Source organism: Cyrtonyx montezumae, unplaced genomic scaffold (genome assembly GCF_038088225.1).
Source record: "Cyrtonyx montezumae isolate F1298 unplaced genomic scaffold, pur_monq_1.0 scaffold_8, whole genome shotgun sequence".
In the NCBI taxonomy this organism is placed as follows: Eukaryota; Metazoa; Chordata; class Aves; order Galliformes; family Odontophoridae; genus Cyrtonyx; species Cyrtonyx montezumae.
In genome coordinates this window covers 117161034-117185008 of record NW_027072089.1, presented here as the reverse complement: position 1 = coordinate 117185008, position 23975 = coordinate 117161034, and the positions used below count along the sequence as shown (strand labels likewise).

Here is a 23975-nt window from a genome sequence, read left to right as displayed (position 1 = left end):
ATTGCATTCAAATATTTTAGTGGAATATCTGTGTTTTTTTTTTGTTTTGTTTTGTTTTTGTAAATATCAGCATGGAACTAAATGCACTTTGGTTTTATTAGCGAGTAATTTCTTTCCCTTAAGCTCTAATTTTTGAAATGACATGGAGGACGGCATTATTAATTCTTAAAATTACTTTCTGTATCTGTCTATACACATTAGTAAAAATTACATACTGACTCTTCTAATTAATTAATTCTTTTCTCTTCCAGTCTCTCCGTCATTTGGAGGCTAAATAAATAGCATAGCCCATCCTACTCTTGAGAACTGAAGAGGCTGAGTACCATCATGAGCTTGCTTTGGAAGATGCCTTCCCTCTCTACCTGTAAGCTGGTAATTGGCAGACTGTGCCAAAATTAACCCTCTTGTGCTTCTTCATCTTTCCATAGAAATACTTGCTTTGGTGCTGGCTCTGATCGAGTGCTGAGTCTGGGCTGAGTGCTGAAGTTCAATGCAGTCAGGAAATTTCAATTCCTTTCAAAAACAAGGTATGGAGATGATGAAATTTTAAGTCATAGTGTACATTGCTGAGGGGTCTGGGGGCACACCCAGTACTAGATTTGGATTCAAATCTCTAGATTTAGACTGTGAGTGAGCCACAAAGAAAATACACTCCTGGTAGTGATCTAGTGAAAGAAAATTGTATATTGGATTGTTTTGTCCTTTGTCCAAAAGACAATGATTTATACACCATTGTGAATATCTTGGGACACTAGAGACAAATCCTTCAGCGATGATCTCATTGCTGTCTGCATACTGTTGTGGAGTTCAGCTTTTTTCCAGAATTTGCCAGATGCAGTCCTTAGTGAAAACTTTTTTAGGATATTAATATTAAAAAAAGGAAGATATGTTTTTTGTTAAACACATCTTCCTACCAGTCAGGGAGGAACTGTGTTGTATTACCAAACACTAGTTTAGTTTGAAATATGGAGTTCCCCAAACCTGGGTTTTGAAAGAATAAAGTCCCTGAGAAATTTCCCTGCCTTTGAAGTTCCCTATTTTCTTAATGCCAGACAAACCCATTCTAGCCAATGATGCTTTCTCTGTACTATCATGCATGGCAAATGCAAGGATTTAGTACAAATTCAACGGCTAGCAAATTTCAGAGGGTAGGGCCTGGATCTCTTGTGGATCGATGACAGAATTCTACCTTTGTTCTCACAAGACAAGGTCAGCCCTTCTGCTTACTGGCAGTGAGGGATGAGACAGATTCATGTTACAAATGGGCATTTCCTGGCTTGTGCAACTGCCGACTTCCATTAGATAAGCCAGGAACATTCACAGGGCTGCTCATAAGTGAGAAGGGTGCAGGTTGCTGGAGCCTCTGGGATACAAAAGCTATTAAGGAAAATGAGGTATTTGCAATAAATTTATGCCTGGCTAATGCTGTTTACTGTCAAATGCACTGTAACAGATATACAGAGAGAGAGCTGTGGACCTAAGAGTTCCTTGAAAATGCTTGGTTTGTTCAAGCACTTTGATATAATTATTAAACATAGTATATCCATTTATTATATGTAATATACATACACAAGAAGTCAACAACTCCTGTTAAGAACACTAATTTTTCCATTTTCTCCAAAACTACAGTAGCTTGAAGATCATAATTGCTCTGAATAGGTCGGATATTTAACTTCCAAATTCCCATGTGGATTTAATGCTCAGTATTCACACACAGCACTTCTGCTATGAGAGGCAATAATGCACCCACTCAGCTGTGCATGCCTTCAGGCAGTCCCACTGCTCTTCCAGGCTTACCAGAACAATGCGCTGGCTTGGTCTGAAGGATCTGGTGATGATGCTGTACAGTATGAAGATTTAGGAATTAGTTTTGCCTCTTGCTGCATCTCCAAGGGCCACTGCCCACTGCAGTGGTTTGTAGGAGCTCAGGGAAGCTGCTCTGGCGGCTTCCCATGCTGCCCTCACTTAGCATCTCTGCTACACACCCAAGTCACTTCAGAGCATAAAGAAGGCCTGAGATATTTACTGTTCAGGGTGATCTCCATCTCCACTGACACTCTTCACAAAGTTCTTAAAGCTCAAAGAAAATATTTTTTTGTATCAAAGGCTGGCAAAAGTGGTGTTCTCATGCTTCAGCAGTTGAAGGAAAATCTCTTAATCCTTTTTACTTTCTCATTCTCATTGAGAGGGTACACAGTAAACTTTGCAGACAGCTTTGTTGGTTATTTGGGCACACAGTCGACTGCAGCTTGGACACCTCCTAGCTCAGCATGAGAGTGATGACCAGTATCTGTTTATCAAAACTCTGATATTTAAATGAAACAGAAAGATTTCAGTGTCTCTGTTCAGGACACTGTTCTCTCTGCAGTAATGTACTTCAGATTCAGTGTTACCTCTAAAGCTACTCTGGGGCTGGATTTAACCTTGTGTCCTTTGATTTCTGGAAATGAGATCCTACTCATGTGAATGATTGCCATGCAGATTAAAGCCAGTGTTTGAATTATACACAAGGCTCCTAATTCTAAACTAAGATATTTCAATCTCTCCTCAACTTTGTTTATATTTCTTTTGCTATGAAGTACACCCAAATTCAACTATATAAAACCCTTCCCTTTAGCTTCCCCCCATCGCAAAGGTGTACATTTGAAAAATTGGACATACACAAAGTGCGTAGATAGTAAATGAACTGTAGGCAGGTCTTAGTGGCCACATTTAAATTCTTAACACCCTTGTCATTCTAAGCCTTTGAAATACCAAACTTAATGCCTTTCCTGCTGAACAAAGCAATGTTAAAAAAAAATAAAGACATGAAACAACCAACCCGAACAACAATAAAATGACAATCTGAGTTTAAATAATTATTATTAATTTATTAAGAACTTTCTGAGGTCTGATTTATAAAATCTGGTAAACATAGCAGGTTTTTTTTTACAATAAAAAGTCTTCTATTGGCTAAAATTAAAATCAGCATTACTGGAAAAAAATATAAATAATATTTTTCTGCCAGATGCTTCTCTGCTCCATAAAACTTTCCTTAGAGCATTATACTTTATCAGGTTGTGCTGATAGCAGTGGAATGATTTTATTACCAAAGTAACACAATTACAGTTACCTAGCACAATACAGATATATGCTATTTATTTTATACAAGGAATGAAAACATAGTTTTCTGTAAATAAGGAATTTCTTTTAAAAAAAGATACTAACTCTGTATTAAGAACTACACAGGAGAGGTGTGCCATAGTAACTGAATTAGAGAGACCTAAGTGAAAAATGTTCTGGGATGACTTTTTATTTACATAAAACCAATGTCTTCTTTTACTTTACCACCCATGACAAATCGCTCAGAAGGTGCTGAGAGTGTTCTGATTGAATTTTGCACACATTTTGCAATAGGTAAAGTGGAGGCTGGAGAGAAGGGAGTTGAAATCCTCAGGTTGAAGGCCTCGGAAGAAGCAGTGGGATGCCATCAGCCGGAAAGGCTGCTGTGGCAGCAGGATGCCTGTAAATTGCTCTTTTAATAAAGAGACTCTTCAGTTTTACTACCATGTGATTTCCTCAAGTCACAAACCAACAGGCATAGCGTGATAACAAGGCCTACTCTGCAACTGTTTAGAACAAAAAGATTTATAAACATTGTGTTCTACTTTCCCACCATGGAGGCCTTTTCTTGGTTGGAAAATAAAGCAAGGAAGTGTCTGTCATGTAGCAACCACTGAAATTAAACTTATCTGTACCATTTTCCTTAGCTGTCTATTTTTACCTATTCTATTTTATTTCTTAAGAAGAAAAGAAAACAAAATTTCTACAGCTTATTTTCATTTGCTTCCTCTACAGTTGAGAAAGACAGTATGTAAGCAGTGCTAATGTTCCTTGAATGTTCATTTCAGGTGGTGAATGAGAGAACAACAATCACATGGCAGACAGTGAAAAGTCAAAACACATGGCCATAAATAGATTCATTCCCATACATGTGTTGCTGAGAAGATAATTGGGTTTTTGGCTCTTTTTTTGTTGTTTGTTTTGTTTTTTGCTGTTTTTGTTGTTGTTGTTTGTTTGTTTGTTTTTGACAGTTCTATGTCTTTGAAAATGAAGAATAAAAAGTGCTACTAGTGGAAGAAGCTAAAGAAGCTATTGCCAGAGAAAGCCAAGAATACCTAAGAGATTTTTGTTTTACCAACTGAGAAAATGTTTTGTCATAGAAAAGGCATGGAAGGAAAGGGAATATCATGGGCTGGTGTACTTTAAAATTGCCTATCAGTGTGCTCATTCCTCTCCAATCATGTCTCTAAAAGCTGGCTTGGTATACCCAATGTGGAACACAAGGCCAAGCATACAAGAGCTGTGTAGTGGCATAATGTTGGCTACATTGTACTGAGTGAGCAAAACATTTCTCTTGAATATAGCAAGAGCTGGACAAAGCCTTAAGTGACTTGCAGATCTAGAATTCCAAGTGTATGGCAACAAGCATAGTGCTGTGTTGATGTGTCACTATAGAAAAATGACAGAAAATTATCAAATGTATTTACTGACAGTAATGATCTTTTTTATCTATTTATTTATTTTCTGGCACCACGCTGATTATCACAGTTACAGAACACTGTAGGTCTCCTAATAGTTGGCATCCCCCACTATTCTTTGGGGATCTTTTGTGGAAAGTGGAAATTTCAGAAATGTGCTCCTGGAATTCATATCTACAAAAACTAAGAGAGGGAATGGTTGGGATAGAAATGACATTTCTGTTTGATTTCTAGGCAGATCTAGTCAAGAAAGCTCTGGAACAGAGCTTGGAAATACTGGACAGGAGAGCACAGAGACCTCAGAGCATTGCATCAGGATAGTGGGATGGATTTCCACTCGAAGGATAAACAGGAGGCCTACGGAAAAGAGGTACCTCAGCCACTGATTTGGAGGAGAAACTAAAAAGTGCTTTGTGGCTGTTAAAATTCTGTCTTATTCTGGAGGGCAAAGTATATATTTTATTTAGCAACAAGAAAAAAGCATGGGGAAGTTAAATATTGGATTAATTAGTTGTTTGTTTGTTTGCAAGTCAGAGCATTTATTTTGGGAACTGTGCCTAATGGTAGCTGGGATTAAGTACAGATAAATTTTCTGTGCACTTCACTGCCTCACATCAATTTTGTATTTTACCTCATGCTTTATTTATCTGGTATCTGCTCATTGCTAGGGAACAGTTGTGTTGGAATAAGAGTCAGCAGAACATGGTCTGCCAAGATAATGTATCTGAACCCTGAAGACATACCTTTCATATAAAAATAGCCTCCTTAAAACCAAATGTTAAGAAAATCTACTGATAGATTTTTACCTTGGAGTCTAAGGCTGAGGGGTTTGTATGATTTGTTGTTCAGACTTTAGTTGATAGGAAATGTGCTCTTCAGGCCTCTTTATAATAAAACCTTTCTAATACATGGCAAAACAAAACAAAACAAAACAAAACAAAACCCACTAACACAATGTTGCATCATGGCCTTTAAGAAGGATTTAAGAAATCGGCTTTGAAATAAATGTTACATTTACAGTACGACTCTTAATGTTGAAGCACCACCAGGATTTCTATGCATGAAAACAGAGAGGTTGAGACCTTTTCCAGTAAGTATGTCTCAGACTATTGAAACAGGAATCAGTTGCATGCTCTAATTTAAAATAGATCTTGTAGACTACTTGAGCAACACCAAGAGCTCATCTTAAACATGCACTACCAAAGAGTGACTATTTTAGAAGCTGTCTCCAGCATGATGCAGATCTCAGCAGCTTTTTAGAGAATTAGTATAGTTTCAGTCTTTCAAAGAAAAAGGAAAGAATGAGTTTTATAAACTGGGTGACTGATGTAGAAACTGAAATTGATGTGCGTTTTCCATCTACTTCAGACTGCTTTGCTTTTGCATCTATTAAACTCAATGGGCAGCTCCCCAGTTAATTTCAGTGATTGTATAAGCTGCTCTATTTAGGATGGGTGATGAAGGATTATTTCCTGTCCTCTTCAAAATGAAAAAATGCTGAGAATATTAATTTAAATAAATTATTACAGGACACTTGTTAGTGATGCTAGTGCTTAGTGCTTGCATAATTAAACTTGGATAACTCATAATAGCTGACAATGGCAACAAAATTCTTAAGTCTGAGGTGTGTTGTTCTTGGGTAGTATGAAACCAATTTAGCCTTTAGCTTATTGTATCCAGTCCTTCAAACAATCCCTCCACATATTTATGCTGTCCTGTTGGAGAGTAGACCTTAATGGGTGTTGAATATTTAATCGATAGGTCTAGAAGATAATTGTGCTTTCTGCAATTATTGCTTATTTCTTTAAGATTTTTTTCCTCAGATTTACTTAGATGCTTTCAGCTTTAATTATCCTACTGATGTAAAAAGGAACTGTGGCAGTTTGCTTGTCCATTTTCCAAGAATTCAAAGATAAATCTGCAACGTAAGAATAGGGAACTTCACTTAAAACATCTTCAGACTCAGAAGGTTATTCTGGAATTATACACCAGACCAAAATGACGTTATTGTCAAATAGGAAGTAGATGAATTTCACTCTATGACACTACAAGTTGTCAATTCTGTAACTAACTCGCACATAGTCCTTTTAGGCTGAAATTTGAACTTTTACACAAGAAACAAAGAAATCAAGGGATTTAAAGCCCTACTGCTTTCCATTCCTTGGAATGCAAAGTAATGCCATGCCTATCTTTTGTAGTGTAAAAAAGTGCATCAGACACAGTGCCACTTCCATTTATGCAAAGCAAGTGGAAGAGCTGAAGCAATCAGCTGATACTGGCATCTGCCACATGACAGACTATAACCTTTTGTGCACCATGTAAATGACATGAATGGAAATCCTTTTTCATGGGGAATCTTGTTTCACAAAGCAATGGTCAGTCAAATTCCAGAAATACTTTTGAAATTGATCAAAGACAGAGAAACTGTTTTCATAGCAATGGTCAAATTTATCAACTGATTTAAAGTCATAAAACTGATAGAAAACCTAGGCTTACTTAAACCTTCTGGGAAATATAATTATAGGCCTAATATTATGAAACCTTCTTAACAGAGAGCAGTCTTTCCTTTTTCCATTTCCAATCAAAAAGTACTGATTCTTTGCAAACTTGAATGTTCCTCTTTGCAAAGAGCTGGAGTGTTTCCCCTTCAAACTTGGGGCCGCTATATCTAAATATGTTGAAACAACTGAAGGATCAGTGGGGTTATTTTGGTGAAATATACTGAGACGTATCCATACAGAACAGAAAGATTTATTGCTATGGTAAACCAAATAAGAAGGAAATGTGGACGGCTGATCTGTCTAGATAGTCAAGGCAAGTAAAGTGATGAATCTAAGAATGTATTTCTGAACCTTGTCTATTCCCGTGACCATGCAGTGAAATACCAGATCACATAAGCATAAGGAGACCTGTTTCTTGGAAGGAGGGCTTCAATTCCTTATCTCTGACTTCTTGAGATAAAATATATTGTGACTTAGGATATAAGTAATAACATATAACAGTTTGATCAAGAAATTCTGATTATGCTGCTTTTTAAGTATTTCTGGGGAATAATGGAGATAGAGCTGTAGTATACCCCATAATGAACATTTCACTTCTCTGTAGCCCAGTAATAAAAGTTTTGGGTTTTTTTTCCCCAAATTCTTTGAGTGAAGCCAACATCCAGATTTTTCCCTGGCATGCCCTACTTTCACAACACCATTGATGAAGAGTGAATTTGAAGAGTCAGAGCTCTTCTGCTGCTGCACATGCACAGTCCTGGGATTCTGCATGCCTGTCCTTTGGTAGCCTCATGACTAGAGCTTTGCCAGTTAGGAGGAAAGCCAGCTTTCAGTCTTCTTTTGGAATGTAATGGTTTTGTTAAAGCCTCTCCTATTGAAATGGGGCTAATGAGGGACTGATGAGAGAATGGAAAGAATTAGCAAGAGGAAACATAACTCTACAGTCTGGTTTTGATAACTTGGTTTTTAAAGCTGTATGGTTTAGTTCTCCTTCTGGTTACACAGTTTCATACATACATCACTTGCACAATTCCACTGATTTATTTATTTATTTAAGTATATTGGAAATGAAAATGTAGGTTGCATCTGTGAACTGGTATGTTGCATTTTGGATGAATCTGAAATAACTTGATTGAGCTGTAACTTAGGATCAGGACAGATGAGAACAAGGTCTGACCTCTTGTTTTGGCTTGGAGAAGAATGCACTTTTTACACATGTATTTTGTGTACACCAATCTTTGTAACATGAAACTAAATGACAAAATAAACCCATGTAATCCTATTGTTTAGGAGAGGTCACAGAGTTCAGGAGAGTATTTAGCATATGTGGTGAAGAGGATATCAGCTTTGTAGAAGGAAAGAATCGTGGCATTTTAAAATATTCTCTCCTCATATTTGGATATAAGAAAAATGTTTTTTTACTATAAGAATAGGCTGCCCAGAGAGGTGGTGGATGCCCCATCCCTGAACACTTTCAAGGTCAGGCTGGACCTTGAGCAACCTGATCTAGCCTGTTCATTGAAGAAGAGTTGGACTAGATGACCTTTAAATGTCCCTTCCAACTCAAATGCTTCTAAGATTCTTTGAATTCCTCTTTGCTTTTTCCATTGTTACTTCCTCTAACTGTGATTCAGTTCAGGCCATCTGACCTGTAGAAGGACATAAACTTAAGCAATCCATACTGAAAGATAATCCTACTGGGAAATATTGAGTTCAGCTTCTGGGAGCCCTCCAGCTTCATCTGGAAGCAATGCCTTGCTTTCCTGCAATCCCAAAAGTCATAAAAAAATGAGAACTTGGTATACAGCTTTCCATATTTTCACAGGACACACTCATGCCCTCATCCTGCATATATAGAATCATAAAGCTTAGAAAAGACCTCTATGATCACCTAGTCCAACTGTCAACTCATCACCACGATGTCCTCTAAACCATGTACCTAAGTGCCACATTAACCCTTTTCTTGAACACTGCTAAGGACAGTGACTGCATCACTCTCTGGGCAGCCTGTTCCAATGCCTCACCACTCCTTCTGAGAAGAAATTGTTTCTTATATGCAACCTGAAACTCCCCCCGAGTATTGCCCCTTGTTACTCCAATGCTAAAACAGCCCTATGCCTTTGCCATCCTTTTGGGAAAGACATAGTTCATCAGCAAAATACATTCTTTAGGAAACTAGAACAGAAATCTTCATAATGCCTAAATATTCTGAAATTCTTCTCCAGTGCAATTTCAGTGTAGTAATCACAGTTTGACCTGTGACTTCCATGACAGCTTTTCAGCCCTCTTCACCTCAACTGCTACATGAAGCAACAGGCAAAATGTGTTAAAAGTAATTCAAAAATACTACTTCTGAAAGTATGAATTCTAGGATAAACCTCATTTTTTTTCCAAAATTTCACTTTTGAATAATTGCATGTTAGAAAGCTTCTGAATATTTCAAATATTGTGAAAGTCTGTGCAATATTAACAGTATCTCTGCGCATTTTTGCTACAAAAAGAGATGGAAGTATATCAAGACAAAAGACAGCACAGCTGTCATAGAATTGCAGACATACGTAACAGGAGTGAGATTGCAGAAAGCAATATTGAGCTGTATAAACAAATATCTTTGTGCTTACAATACAAACAACCCAAGATTTTTTTGTTAGCAGTCATTACAGACCACATAAACCTGGTAAGACAAACAGGCAGGAGAAAACTCTGCCATCAATGCTGAAACCCTTTGTGTGTGATTAGTGCCACAGAGTTCTCTCCAAGATGAAGCAATTAAAATATTCTTGGGTCTTTAACCTCTGTCCACTGATGCACGATACTGAGCACTGTCAGTGCTAAACAAATAACGTTAATGTGCACCTCATGGCAGCAACAGGGCTACAGCTGAGAAATGATAGAGATAAGGAGATGTAAATGAGAGACAGCTGCAGTCAGTGCACAGCATACCTTGCTTTTCAGAAGACAGGCAGGACAGACTGGAGACATAAGTCTGCATGGTGCTAGGCTCCTCTGACTGAGCTCACATTTGGGCAAACTCAGCACACTGCTAAAGTGCAAGCTGCCAGATTCCGAAGAAACAATGAATGCATACAATTAATATTAGTCTTTGTGATGAGTTCTGCCTGCACTGTCTAAAGCTAGCTAATGTACGCTGTACGTGAGTAAAAGTCAAAAGAAGTGAGATAAATGGAAGGGTGAACCTGAGAAATCAGTCATGAATGTTTTGGAAGATCTGGTAATGCGTTGAAACCAAACCTGTTCAATTCCTTTTTTTTTTTTTTTTTTTTTTTTTTCTGAATGCTCTTCCTACTTTTTTCCCTCTTCTTCAAAAGGCAAATAATCTGGAGAAAAGTATTTCATTTGGGACACACTGTGCTTCATCAAGTGGGCTCAGCACCAGTAGTTCCAAAGTCCTAGCAGAATGAAGGTTAAAACATTGGTGGTGAGCTGTGCCATGTTCAACTGGACCTTGAACAAAGCAGAGCACCTTCAGGTTTCCTTTTGTGACAGTGGGGATAAAGCACAGTTGTCTGGCAAGCTGATGGAAGGATGCTTACCAAAACTGGGGGTGGAGGAAAGTACACTGTGTAACAGCATCTTCCCTCAGTAGCTAAACTGTACACCAGACTATGAAAAGGAGGCAGGGAAAATGGTTTAAAGGGATTTCTTACTGTAGTGCTGCTTTTAACTTGCTGCCACAGTCCATCTGCCTCACTGCATTTAGCAGTGCCTGGCCTTGGTTACTGTGTTAGCTCCGATCTGCCTGCAGGTAAATACCTGCCCTGTTCTAATAATTTGCCAAACCATGAACTACTGAGCTTGAGAATTTGGCTAGGTAGGGAAGGTGCTTCACCTAAACACAACTTGTGCTGGAATACATCTTCTGACAAACTGACAGGAGTTGGGCTTGATAATCCTTATGAGTCCCTTCCAGCTTGGGATATTCTATGATTCTATGACAGTGTGAACTTTATCTGTATCTCATCTTGATTGATCTAACTCCTATCTATATCAGGTGAAAGCAATAATAGTCTGCTATAATTTTCATGTCATAATGACCTGCCAGCATGGTACCAACCGCCTGTAACAGAGATAGACAAGTAGCAAATAGCACAACAGCAATCCAAAGGGGTTAAGCCTATGTGGAGAAATGCCAGAAAGGGAGACATGAACTCTGGGATTCCCAACAAGTATAACCTCCCACAGCCAGCATCCTGGCCATAGTGGACAAACAAAATAAAATGACTGGATTCTACATTTCGAATGGAGTAAAACAATCCAGTTGTAGCAATGGAGACTTTGACTGCCTGGTTCTGGTCACGGTCCCAAGCTGCCAGGCTTCAAGCTGCGTTTGGATTTAGGTGCAACTGCGTGGAGCCAGGAGTTGGGCTCGATAGTCCTTTCAACTCAGAGCCCAGACAGTCTGGGCCAGGATGATGCTATCCGCGAGCTGCGGGCTGCCAGCAGGAGTGAGGGAGGGAGGGAGGGCCGGTCCTCTGCGCTGCTCTCCGCTCCGCCCTGGGAGGAGGCGGCGGCCCCAGGGCTATAAAGGCGGTTGTGCCGATCGGTGCTCGCTCCTCTCCGTCCCGCTCCGCGCCATGGCTCCCGAGCGGCCCCCGCCGGCCTTCGAGGGCGCCGGGCAGGAGAGCGGGCTGCAGGTGTGGCGTGTGGAGCGGCTGGAGCTGGTCCAGGTGCCGCCCAGCCGCCATGGGGACTTCTTCGTCGGGGACGCCTACCTGGTGCTGCACACCGTCCGCCGCGGATCCGCCGCCGCTTACCGCCTGCACTACTGGCTCGGTAGGCGGAGGGGGAACGGAACGGGGCGGAGTAGGGGGACAGCGTTCCTGAGCGGAGAGCGCCCGGGCAACCTGGAGCACGCAGGTTGAAGCGGGATTATGGGGTGTGGGCGATGCCGTACCTCGCTGCTGTGCTGCCAAGGGGCACTGGGGGTGAGGACAGTGCTTGTGACGGTGAGGTGTGTGTTTGAGTGCTTTGTATGAGTTTGGATAAGTGGTGAAGGGTCAAACTCAAGTCTTGGGTGTGTCTTACCAAGAGTGAAATCTTGCTTCTGTCGGGATGGAGAAGTTTCTTTGGTTCTGCCAAAGCTTTGTCTTAGTCTTCTCCCTTTGGTGCTGCTGCACTTCTTGATGTCCTGATGCTGCCTTTTCCAGCCAGACTGATCTTCTGATGCTAAAGATTGGAGATGAAGTCACCGGGCTTTCTGTAGAACCGGTTCCCTTTGACATTGCTGATGGCCTTGTAGAGCCCCTCCCAAAGCAGCTGAGAAAAAGCTAACAGTGGAACAGATACTTGTCACATGGGTGCACTAAATGGGATGTGTTTCAGGTCTCTTCCTCATCTGCTGAAGTCTTATCAGACTTCCTTGTCTAGTCACCCATCTGACCACAGCCTGAGGCTGCTTTCTTTTCCCGTTATTGTAAGGTTAGCGTGTGGGCAGCCATCTCTATGGATGCATGTAGAGATCATAAAATCATTAAGACTGGAAAAGACCTCTAAAAGTATCTTGTCAAACAGTCAGCCCATCAGCACCATGCCCATTGAACCATGTCCCTAAGTACTACATCTCTCCTTTCCTTGAATGCCCTGGGCAGTCTGTTCCAATACCTAACCGCTCCTGAGAGTAAATTCTTCCTAATATCCAACCTGAACCTCCCCTGGTGCAATGTGAGGCTGTTCCCTCTTGTTCTATTGCGAGTTATTTGGGAGAAGTCACCGACCCTCACATTGCTACAACTTCATGTAGTGGTAGGGAGCAACTAGAGGTGTTGTGGAGATGAGTCAACGTGTATTAGTGTTACCATGTCTCAACCCCTGTGGATCTCTTTGTGTTTTATCTGCTGGGATTGGTTCTGCATAAATGTTTGAGGCTTGCTCAGCTGTGCATTCGCTGTTGGTTATCCAGCTGGTGCACAGGGTAAGTTAGGCTCTGACTAGAGTATGATCAGGGATGGCAGCGTAAATTAGTTTCTGGCAGATGCCCCTATGTCAGCAGTGCTGTTAGTCAGAAGCAGGGTTTGTCTTGTTGTGCCATTGCTAACAAAGTTAGAGGTACTTCAACTTGGGTGTTCAAGTGTGCAAGGATTGCAGCTAGATATGAAGCCAAAACAGTGACTGATGCTTGTAGTAATTACAAGTTGGCTGAAGACCCTTGGTTGTGCATACTGCATGTATCATTCTTATACCCAGGTGTTGTAAATAGCTTCGGGCAATCTGGGCACACATCCCTATACAGCTGGCAGCTTGGCAGTAGTGTGGCAAACTGCTGGGAAATCCCTTCCTTCTCATGCAGCACTCCAGTAGTGGCTGGAGATAACAAACACTGCTGCAAGCTGTGTTAGCTCTGATCTGCCTTGCGAAGCTTTGCGTAAGGTACACAAGAAAGGGTAGTTATGTCTGGGACAAAAGTCTGGGTTACTTTTGTAGTATTGTTTGATTCTTACCACTTCTTCATTGGGATTCTCACCAGACTTCTCCCTTATAAGGAAATGTTTTATAACTTATGGGCAAGGGAGATGTCAGGGGGTTCTTTCTGAAGACTTCCCATAAGTGATCTGTGACCAGTAGAAGCAGTCATTCGCAGTCACACTGTGAGATGGAGAGAATTCCTGTCAGTTTCCGTATCTTACTTGTCTCACCCTGGTACCTGTTCCTATAAATAAAGTTGTTGTCAAAGGTCTTTGTAAGTGTATAGCTGTCCATGCTTATGTTTCACTGTTATATGTAATTGTAAATATGACCATAGTAAAAGACAGTCATAAACTTGTCAGCCAATGGGAGATCTGTTGGTTTAAACAGTGCTGTCATGAGTATGGACACAGGCTGAGACACTTCTTGTGTATTTTATATTTTTAGAAAAAAGTTATACTTTCCCTCAATAATAGTAGTAAATTAAACTAGTAGGACTACAATTGCTCAGCTTCACAGATTGACTGGACCTAATTTTATTGTTTGCTTTAAAATTAAACCTGAATGCTGCAGCTGTAACATGCATTCAGGCTGGGAACCAAAAAATGTTTCTGGTCACTCAGGTGTCCCAATTCCTGTGCTGTCAATTAGAAAACTAAACTGCTCAATGGAAAGGTTGCTAGCTCTGCAAACAGACTGTCATGCATACCTTGTGACAGCTACTTTGGCACATCATCTCTGCCAGATACAAGATCTTAGGGATTTGACAGTTTGAAAATCTCATGTTTGTTTCCAAAAAAATTTTTTGACTAATACTATTACTGGTATTAACATGCTAATATGACTCCTGAAGTGAGTTTGAGTGGGAATAGGATGATGAACATATATAACCTGTTTTCAACCCAGCTAGAACAAGTCGATTTGGATTGATGCTCACTGATCTATATACATTTTTTTTTAAAGCAGGTTTTCCATGACTGTTTTACTTTGTGGTAATTGTGAGAATGAGCCTGGTAACAACTACTATCTCTAACATTGTTCCAGAGCCATTTTTCTTTGGACCTTGAACCCCATTGTGTAATTGCAAGCAGTAAATCTGAAGGATATAGGGATTTAGTCCTAATGGATGTGAATAAGTGTATTTAAACCCAAACAAACAAAACTCCACCTTACCACCAGCTTCAAGGAGACCCTCAGACTGAGAGAGAAGAACTTGACCATGTAGCAGTGTTACCAATGAGTAATGGTAACTTTTCTTTCAGGCTTTTTCTGTGATATGTTCTGCTTTCAGTAATTTTACTTTATTTGGGCAGACCTCGTGCTTTTCTTCCCTATGCCTCCCTCCTTTAGCATCCCTTTTTTATTTGTCCTAGAAACTTTCTTCCTGGAGACTACTAGTGTACCTGTATCACCACAAAAGCCATAGTGGTGTGGTGGTCCAGGGAGGCTGTTCCAGGGAGGAGCAGAGGTGTCAGTGGGTGAAGAAAAGCTTGCACAAATGGACGTGCTGTGTCAATGCATCTCTGATCCTTCTTGTTTTATTGGGCTTCCTTGAACACCAACACGATCATCAGATTCCTCTTCTCCTACAGCCCATGAGAGAGATCTCTATCCAGACTGCCAGAAGCTCTATGCCAGGAACCTGTATTACCTGTATCTAAGAGATCTCAGAATAACATGCTTGCTTGCATTTTATAATATTGATAAGACTGCTTTCAGGAGTTATTTTAACTCTATCTTAACTCTCTTTTAACATGGCAAGTTGCTCTTTGCATAAGTATGTGATATATAATTTACCATCTAATCAGGTCTTTGACCTGACTGTTGCTGGTGTTTGCAGTTAAAGTACCTCACACACAATATTCACTTAAAATTCACTCTTTCTGAAAAAGATAGAGTGTAAGCACTTGACTATTTTTGTATTGCCCCCCTTTTGAAGACAGATCTTCAAGTAGCTAATAAATTGTATGAGTGACCATGTGATTGCTGGTCAAGGTTATGTGTAGTGCTTTCTTGCAGCAATCTGATGGAGGCAGAATGTCACATAATTTCTACAACTGAATTCAAAGTTATGTCTATAAAGAATCAATGTAATACTTGATCTTATTCCAGGGAAAGAATGTACTCAGGATGAAAGTACAGCTGCAGCTATCTTCACTGTTCAACTGGATGACTACTTAGGAGGAAAGCCTGTACAGAGCAGAGAAATTCAAGGATATGAATCTAATGAGTTTGTGAGCTATTTCAAAGGAGGAATTAAATACAAGGTAAAGAGCCACTTGTCACATTGTCATTTTTTTTAATGTTTCAACACTCCCCCCCTCAATTAACATCAAATATTTTGTTATTGAAAGATTAAAAATTGTTTCTTCAATGCTTAGTAGTTTTAGATCTGAGCTACCTACTCTGTTGTAGAATCCCAGTGTATGTATAGAGAGTATCAGCTTGTTTATCAGTTCTCCTGCTAAGTGCAGACCTCTTCCAGGCATGCTTTCCATACTTCCCAGTCAAATGACTATGAAGTTGCATGCTCTTGTGACTAAGGGAGCTCATGGGTCTCTGTTTCTGCAAGATTTACTGTCTCCTAAACCATTTCTATGCTGTAACCTGACTCATTTTCTTCAAATGAAGAACACACTGTGCTTAAGTGGTAAAAAAAAACCAACAAAACATGAACAGCAGAAAAGACTCAAACCTCATTTTTATCTAAAAATGGTGCTTTTGCTGAATACAACAGCTCTTCTAGTCCTACTACTTTTTTTTTCTTTGAGGTAACTAACAAAATTCCACATACTTCTCATGAAAATTTTCTGTTTTAAGAAGATCTAGAAATAACTGTCACTACAAGTGATATTTCAGAAGGAAATACTTTTCAGACATTTAAGGTATTCTGAGAGTGAAGGTATGGGTGCAAATGGGTGCTATGGGGAACATTATGTACTCAGCCATTTTCCTTACTGTGGAGCTTTGTGATTTGTCACAGTCTGTACAACCTAGTGGAATTTTTCTTTAGCTCTCCTTGAGTAAGAGAGCTTGACAGTGAACTGCTCATTCTCTTGCTTTTTTCTTCCCTTTGTACTTTCAGGAGGAAAACTACTCTCCAGTCAAAGGACTTTCTCTCCTGAAAGAGTAGAGAAAGTTGCCTCATGCAGGCAGATAGCTAAGCTAATTTACAGGAATAAGTTAGGCTTTAACTTAGTTTATAGGCGTTTAAATCAATAATTTGGTCTTGCTTCCCCTAGTTTGGTGCTCTTAGCTGGCTTATCTCCTAAGCTGCAGATATTCCCTCAGAAAATTACAGTCCTGCTATTCAATTGCCCTTTCCCTCTACATACAACTGAAATCTCGAAGCACCAGGACTGCTGAGATTTAAAGTTGAGAAAACTATGAAGGAGCCATGCATACCTGTTTTTCCTCAGTTATGTGATAGCCTACTAATTTTTGTCTTGATGAGGTGGTTAGGATTGCAACATCTCCTGAATTATATAGGAGAACGTAGTGAATCCTGTGCTTTCCTTTTCTCCACTCTTATGAAATGCCTTTGAAGCAAGGTGACATCTGCTCCCTCAGGTTAAGGCCTGAGAGTTCAACAGCAGAAGTGTTCCCTATGTCTGTCTGGTCTGTGGTCAGCACTGTTAAACGTGTACAGTTTTGGCTCACTGTGTGAGTGCTTCTCAGCTGCAGCAAGAAGGTAAGTTCTGGGAAATGAAGCTGAAGTAAAGCTTGATGCTTTGTGTTTTTATTCAGGCAGGTGGTGTTGCCTCTGGATTTAATCACGTTGTTACTAATGATCTGAGTGCCCAGAGGCTTCTCCATATCAAGGGCCGGAGAGTTGTGAGAGCCACAGAAGTCCCCTTGTCTTGGGCCAGCTTCAACAAAGGAGATTGTTTCATTATTGACCTTGGAAATGTAAGTCTTTCCCAAAGCAATGTGCACTGAAAAATAAGTGTGCATTTCAGGGGAGAAAAGATGCTGCTCTAGGAACTAACTTTTGTTGTCGTGACACTTTCAAAGCTCAAAACTGCCTTAAATGGTTCCTTAAGTACACATGGACTGCTCAGGAAATAGTTATTTCCCACTCAAGGAATTTAAGGTATTTTTACTCATGTGTTAAGCTTAAGCTGTTCATAGTGAGTCCTTTCAGTGCTAAGGTTGAGAACAGAACACACTTTTCTCTTAAGAGCACTTCCTCATATATATTTTTTTTAATTTTGATTTTGTCTATTAAAGAAATAGCTGCAAGATACATTGTCACAATAAGCTGGTCATAAAATGTGTTGTAAAGCCAGAGTATTTCAAGAGATTGCTTATAACTGAGTAGAGATCTTGAGAAGCACTCTTGTACGGAAGGACTTTCTGATAAAAAGCAGTTAGAGAAGCTTAGTGCAGGAATGCATGGACGGGCAAGGGAAGACAATTCTGCTTGCTTCAGATGACCTAGAGGATTGTACTTTCACTTTAAAACTCATGTGACCTTTTTGATACTACAGGTAGTACCTGGCAGGTAGTTCACACTTTTTAGATGTTAGTAATCAGTTTGAAGTCATTCTCATGTCTGATATGCTGACCTGTACAAAATGCTACCTTGCAGATGAATTATTTTTTTCATGTGCTCATGCATCAGCAGTTGCTTGACAAGGAAGTGGGCAGTGGTTTCAGCAAGGTTTGAGAAGAGCTCCTTAATCCACTGAGAAGAGTTCTTAACTCCTGTCACAAGTTCTACTTTTTGCTCTGAAAAGCCCCCCCCACGTTGTGATGAATGAAGATATTGGTATCAGTTAGCCCTAGTGATTATCTGCTACATTCTAATCATGCTTACCAGCCTTCAGATAAGATGGCAAACAGCATTTCCTCCTGTGATGCATGGTCTGAGCATATAGAATAGACAAGAGCAAGAGGTCAGTATCCAAAATGTTGTCTCTGCGTGTCACTTTGTATTAAGGAGGCAAAGAAGAGCTAAATTACTTACTCCCTTTTACAGGGCTTGAGTTCTGTAGTTTGGAGTTACCCTTCCACAAACAGTGGAAGGTGTATGTACTTCAGTTTGACTTCTCTTGGCCCTTAACTGTGCTGGACCTGCCCAGTTCACCTAAAGCAATTACTGAAGGCATAGTGCAGCCACGACAGTGATGCTGAGATGTACTGTGGGTGTTAGATGTATAGCTTGGTGAGAGGTACTGGGAGAAGAGCACTGTCACTGAGCAATTTCAATATAGTAATGCTTTAGATTCTTGTTGTTTGGTTCTTTTTATACTGAATGTACATTGTCAGCCTTTACAGTTTCTTAGTATAATGTTGCTCTAGTTTCTGATTTCCTGACTGATAAGACACGTTAATTATGTAATCCTGTGCCATTTTAGGAAGAAAGATTAGATGTGAACATTTTAGAACTATACTGGGCTATGGGGAGACAGTTATAACACATGACTAATTACAATGCTTAGCCTTGCTATGCCAGTGGTGGCAGGAGGATATGTTTTCTTGGATGGATAAACAAGCTAAGGAAAAAATATTGTCACCCACTTGCAGCAATTTCATTATCGGTTACTTTGTAAACCAGACCTTTCTTGAGAAATGAAAAGGCAACATCTGATATATTTTAAGATGAAGATGGAAGTCTCCCTGAAATGCCCGTTGAGAAATAGATGTGGTACAAAACTTGCCTAAGATTTCTGCTGTGATAGTGTATTTTTCTATGAACTAGCTATCTGTAAATGCACACAAATATTGGTATGAGGTTACAGTTGAATTTCTGATGGTTAACATGGTTAATGTGAGAAGCTATACTTGCTTGCTAGATCGTGCTTGTAGCACTTAAATTATCCTGCCCAGGTTTTATCTTTCCTACTTTGAGCTTCTAAGGCCAGAGAAGAAAATAGCTTCAGATGGCAGAGAAACCCTGTCTTTAACAGAAGGGAAATCAGTAGCCAGTGAGAGCACTTCTGTGCAGTGAGTGATCCAGGAGCATGCCTAGGGTGTCAGACTCTGATTTTCTTCTGTGAGGAATGTCCATGCCATCTCCATGCTCAATCTGGGAAGTTGAGCTGCTGTCGTGACAGGACAGGCAGGGCAAGTACAAGGCAGTTGCAAGCAGGTTTTGCACAGGCCTGGAGTAAAGTGGCCCTTACCCTGTTGGCTTCTATTGCTCAGTGCATCCTGTCCTGTTACGGCTGTTACATAGCCCTCTCAGAAGCCATGGTCTTCTGCCACGTTTCCCATCCAGTCTTCCTGGCCAGAGAGTGCTGAGCAGTTCACTGCGTCCCACTTAAGCAGCACAAGGACAGGCTTGGTGATTCCTGGTGGCTGTAAGCTAGTTGTGTTCTGTGCTGTCCCTGTTTACCCCTGGCACAGCTTGCCTATCTCCCAGCTGCTTTCATTAGCCACGTTTCTCCCCTTCATCACCAAGGAATTTCTTTAAGCAGCATGACAGTGTGAGGAAAATGGCTGTGGAATGGAAACAAAAAAGAATTAAGTGTGCACTGTTATTTTAGTATTGTGCCACTTTGCTTCTTGGATAAAATGCAGAGACAGTTGAAAATGTATGTCAAAAATTATGATATCAAAGACAAAAGTATGACAGTGAGTAAAGTTGTCGTCATGTATCTATCAGGATGGTCTCACTTGACTTCCTGACGTAACAGGTATGTCAAGTGTAAGAGCCATGTTATCATCCATAAAGGTACTTGAAGGAACAATCTAGCAGGAACACTTTTGTATGGCAGTTGCTTTTTATAAAAACTGCACTTGGTGTCTATTAAAAAATTAAAAGAATTACAAGAATAAAACTAGCTTCTTGATTTATTTTTTTATTGTTAGAAAGCAGAACACATATGCTTTTTGTAGTGTTATGACACTGGGGTATGATTCAGCATCACACTGCAACTTGTAACAGTGAGTTTTGATTCTGTAATCTTCCTTCCTTCTTGCCTGTAAGTTTCTCTCTGGGTGCTTTCCCTGGCACTGTCACATTCAACTAGTCATGTCCTTTTTTTTCTGTGTTTTTCATTCCTATGTTTCTCCTGCAACTAACCTCTTTCCAATCTCCACCCAGCTGAGAGAATAATGCTGGTGTTGTAGCAGGGGCTGTTAAACAAGTAGCAGAGCTTGAAGCACTAAACCACTTTAGTGCTTTATTAACTTAATGGACTTATTAATGGGTTAAAAATGTGGCTGTAACTGTACACAGTGTTTCTTGGCAATGAGGCATGTCATATTTTTCTGTGAATCTGAGGCAATTATTTTTACAGTTTCAGTAGTTTAACCTCCAGAGGATGTCTTGTTATGGTCCCAAAGTCATCAGGAGAAAAATAAATATTACAGCCTTTTCTTTCTCTTCAGCTGGAGTATTCAGGGTTCGTAGTTTATCTAACTTTTCAGGGACTGGAAAACCTGTCTTTGTCTTTTTTCCACTCTCCACCTTAACTTGTATGCAGAAAGATGGCTGAAAGAGAGGCATCTCTAAGGCTGAGACAACTTCTGATACCTTCAGGTTGTGGGGGCATGCACAAAAATTCAGTTATGTTAGTTTTCTTCCTGCTGCTGTAGGAAATTGAGACACCTTGCCATTTGAGACACTGTCATTCAGAATGAATATACTCCTTTCACTTATTCCTTTTTTTGCAGTGTGGTGTAGCAACAAATATTCCCAGAACATGCTGTTAAAACAAATGTGAAAGAAAATAAATACAGTGTAAGTGTATGCCTGTGGTACTTATTTTTATCCTGACGATTTGTTCTGGTTGAATCAAGTGGGAGACTCCTAGGCTGATTACAAAGACTCTGTTGTAGCTATACCAGGGCAAGGCTCGTGGTGGCCTAAGCTGCATTCTGACTGAATGAATTCAGAGTATATTTTGGATAATCAAAACTCCACAGCTTTCAGTAGCTTCACTGTAGCACTGTTTTAACAAATGAAAGGCAGATTCAATATATATCTGAAATGTTTTTTTTTCCCCTTTGCCTTTCTAATGAATTCGACAGTCAAGACAGGAAAAAATGTTGAATAATTTAGAAATTGAGAAAAACATTCCAGAAGCCTACATTAGCCTTGTTCAGCTTAAATATTCTTCATGATGTATCTGTCCATTCCTGAAAAACAGTGAAAACTGCTGTATTGTAGTCACTTGTCAATTTTACTGCTCAGTTATTTTTCCCACAAGTTGAAGTTATTTTCTTGGTTTAGCACACGTTTCTGGTTTTAAAACAAAACAAAACCTCCACACTCTTGCATTAGAACTCTCCATTTAAATCTTGCAAGAATTGTTTGTTTGAATTACAAACATAAAGGTACTGTGCATTTGTTTTACAAGTAATTCTAAGGAAAAAAAGGAAGGAATTGGGAGCATTTTTGATTTTTGTAGGTAATAAATTTGTTTTCTCAAGTCTACTGGCAAGCTCTCATTTTGTGTTATCTTTCCATTCAGTCTATGAACTTTAAGAGATTAAATCTTAGCAAAGAACTGCTTCAACTGTCATTAACTCTTGCTGTATCTGAGCAGCTGTTGTGTGATGTGATGAATGGTATCTCAGATGAGTGCAAGCCAGTTATTTTGATGCAACTATACAGGCGTGATAAGATGTGTAGAAACTTTGCCAGTATTCATGTGTTCAAGCTGTCTCTAGCTCCGCTCTGTATGGCAACACTTTTTCCAATAGGAGCACCACTTCCTTTGGTCACTCCTGCACCACTGCTCATCTCCTGCTGACCTGCCTTTCTTTACAGGCCTCATCAGACTTTGTTCTAACACACTGAACCACTGTGGTACCTTTGTGATGTGGTTATTTTCCCAGGCTCTGATGAGATTCTATACAAAAATAGAAGCAGTTAAGCCTAAGAGAAAAAGGGAATTAAGGCAATATTAACTTTACAAGTCTTCTTTTCTTGCTTTTTAGTCCTCTTACAGGAACTGTGAGTATAAAGTTAACATAGTATGGTATTCTAAACGAATGAGCATATTTAGCTGAAATGTTTTTTCTTACACTAAGCCCCTCTGCTTCATAGCTGTGTCTCTGTACTTAATGTCCTGGTTCAGAGGAACAGAAAACAGTATCCTGACTGATGAAAATTAAGTCAGAATAAGCTGTGTCATGCAGACAAAGCAGCATCTACTCTATAGAAGCTGACTCTTAAAATAAAGAGTGGTACTTATTGATTTATTTTCTTAAATGAGGTGTGATTGCATTATGGGAACATGTTTTAGTATAGATGTAGGCAAAGATGTGCAGGTTTAGTTTACATCAGGGTTTGCCAAGAAAGAATTCCAGCGATGCATTGTCTGATGATACTTGGCTCAAAGTCTTTCTTTAAAGCTTATATTTTTAAGTATTTTAAGGTTAGTGAGACTTCATATTTTAAATATTTTCCTAGAAAATTAAAGCTTTGAGGATTTAGTTTTAAATTATTTTTGAAAACTCCTTAGCTTAGCTGTTTGGTGTCCATTCCTGTAGGAGAATGGAAATCAGCTATGAAGATTACTAGGTACTTCAGGGAAGATATGGATTGAAATGTGTATGTTCAGAGCATGTTTATAGCCAGAATAAAATTAGTTTTTCTCTGATGTAAGCTTCTTGGCTTTTGCTTTCTTCATCCTGGTCAGGATTCACTGGAAAGACACAGGAACACAGACTGTATTTCCCTTGTGCCAAACTAAGCTGGCTGCCACTCAAATACAGAGGTGGCTGTGTTAGAAGGGAGAGGTTTGTTTTTATGTTACTTCTGAAATAGGTACGTTGCCGTTTTTCCTCTTTGAGCTCTAAATCCCAGTTGGATTTGGAACGGGAAGGGGGGAAGTTCTGTGTATATCTAATATCATATGATTTTCTTAAGGTTGCTCTCCAGCCCAGCGACTGTCATGAGTAAAACCCCTGACTCCTGATCCTTGGTGCTACTTCTTAACTAGAAAACCCAACTGCCTTCCTACAAAACATATAGATGTGATGGGACCTTGCCGTGACTACAGTGTCTGTGGCACAGATCCATTTTACTTTCCTGATCTCTCTCAGGAGCCATGGAGTGATCACTGTGATTATTCACTGTAACATTTTCCTTGCTAACTGTCCTGCTGCAAACTCATAAGGATATTGATATCACTCATCAATATCAGGTGGTAGAATAGGTCTCTTCCACAGCACTTCTCTTAAACTCTGTTAATCAGATTAAGAGGGAAAAAAAAAGAAATGCTGCTACTGCAACTTTCTGAAAATAAACTGGGCTTGGCACAGGAATTACTGATGAATGAAGTTCCTTTTTTTCTTTTCTTCAAGTGAACACTCGGTGTCTATTTTTGTTATTTTGGAAACAATTTCTGTCAGCCTACCAATTCAAAATAAGGTTAGCAAAACAAGGCTAAAAATAGTGAAGGTATAGTGCGACTAAGAAATTGTCAAAGCACTGAGTGAATTAAAGCCAAATACCATCTTTTAGCCCTAGTTCAGTGCTTATATTTATGACTAAAAATAAGTATATGAATAATAGCATACAAGTTAAAACTCAGTAGTGTGCTGGATGTGGCTAGGTAGCTAGCTGACTCTG

The 23975-nt window shown here is 39.7% G+C and overlaps 1 protein-coding gene and 1 long non-coding RNA gene across 2 annotated transcripts in view; both read left to right on the top strand.

The window, feature by feature from the left end:
* The window catches only part of LOC136058636 (uncharacterized), a 418135-nt gene that overhangs the window by 364888 nt on the left and 29272 nt on the right, over window positions 1–23975 (top strand). The window lies entirely within an intron of this gene.
* The window catches only part of SCIN (scinderin), a 41104-nt gene continuing 28741 nt past the window's right edge, over window positions 11613–23975 (top strand). Inside the window, exons 1-3 of the mRNA XM_065752257.1 lie at window positions 11613–11815; window positions 15557–15711; window positions 17192–17353. Coding sequence (XP_065608329.1) covers window positions 11617–11815; window positions 15557–15711; window positions 17192–17353 — 516 coding nt within the window. The 5' untranslated portion in view covers window positions 11613–11616. The remainder of the gene's footprint in view (window positions 11816–15556; window positions 15712–17191; window positions 17354–23975) is intronic.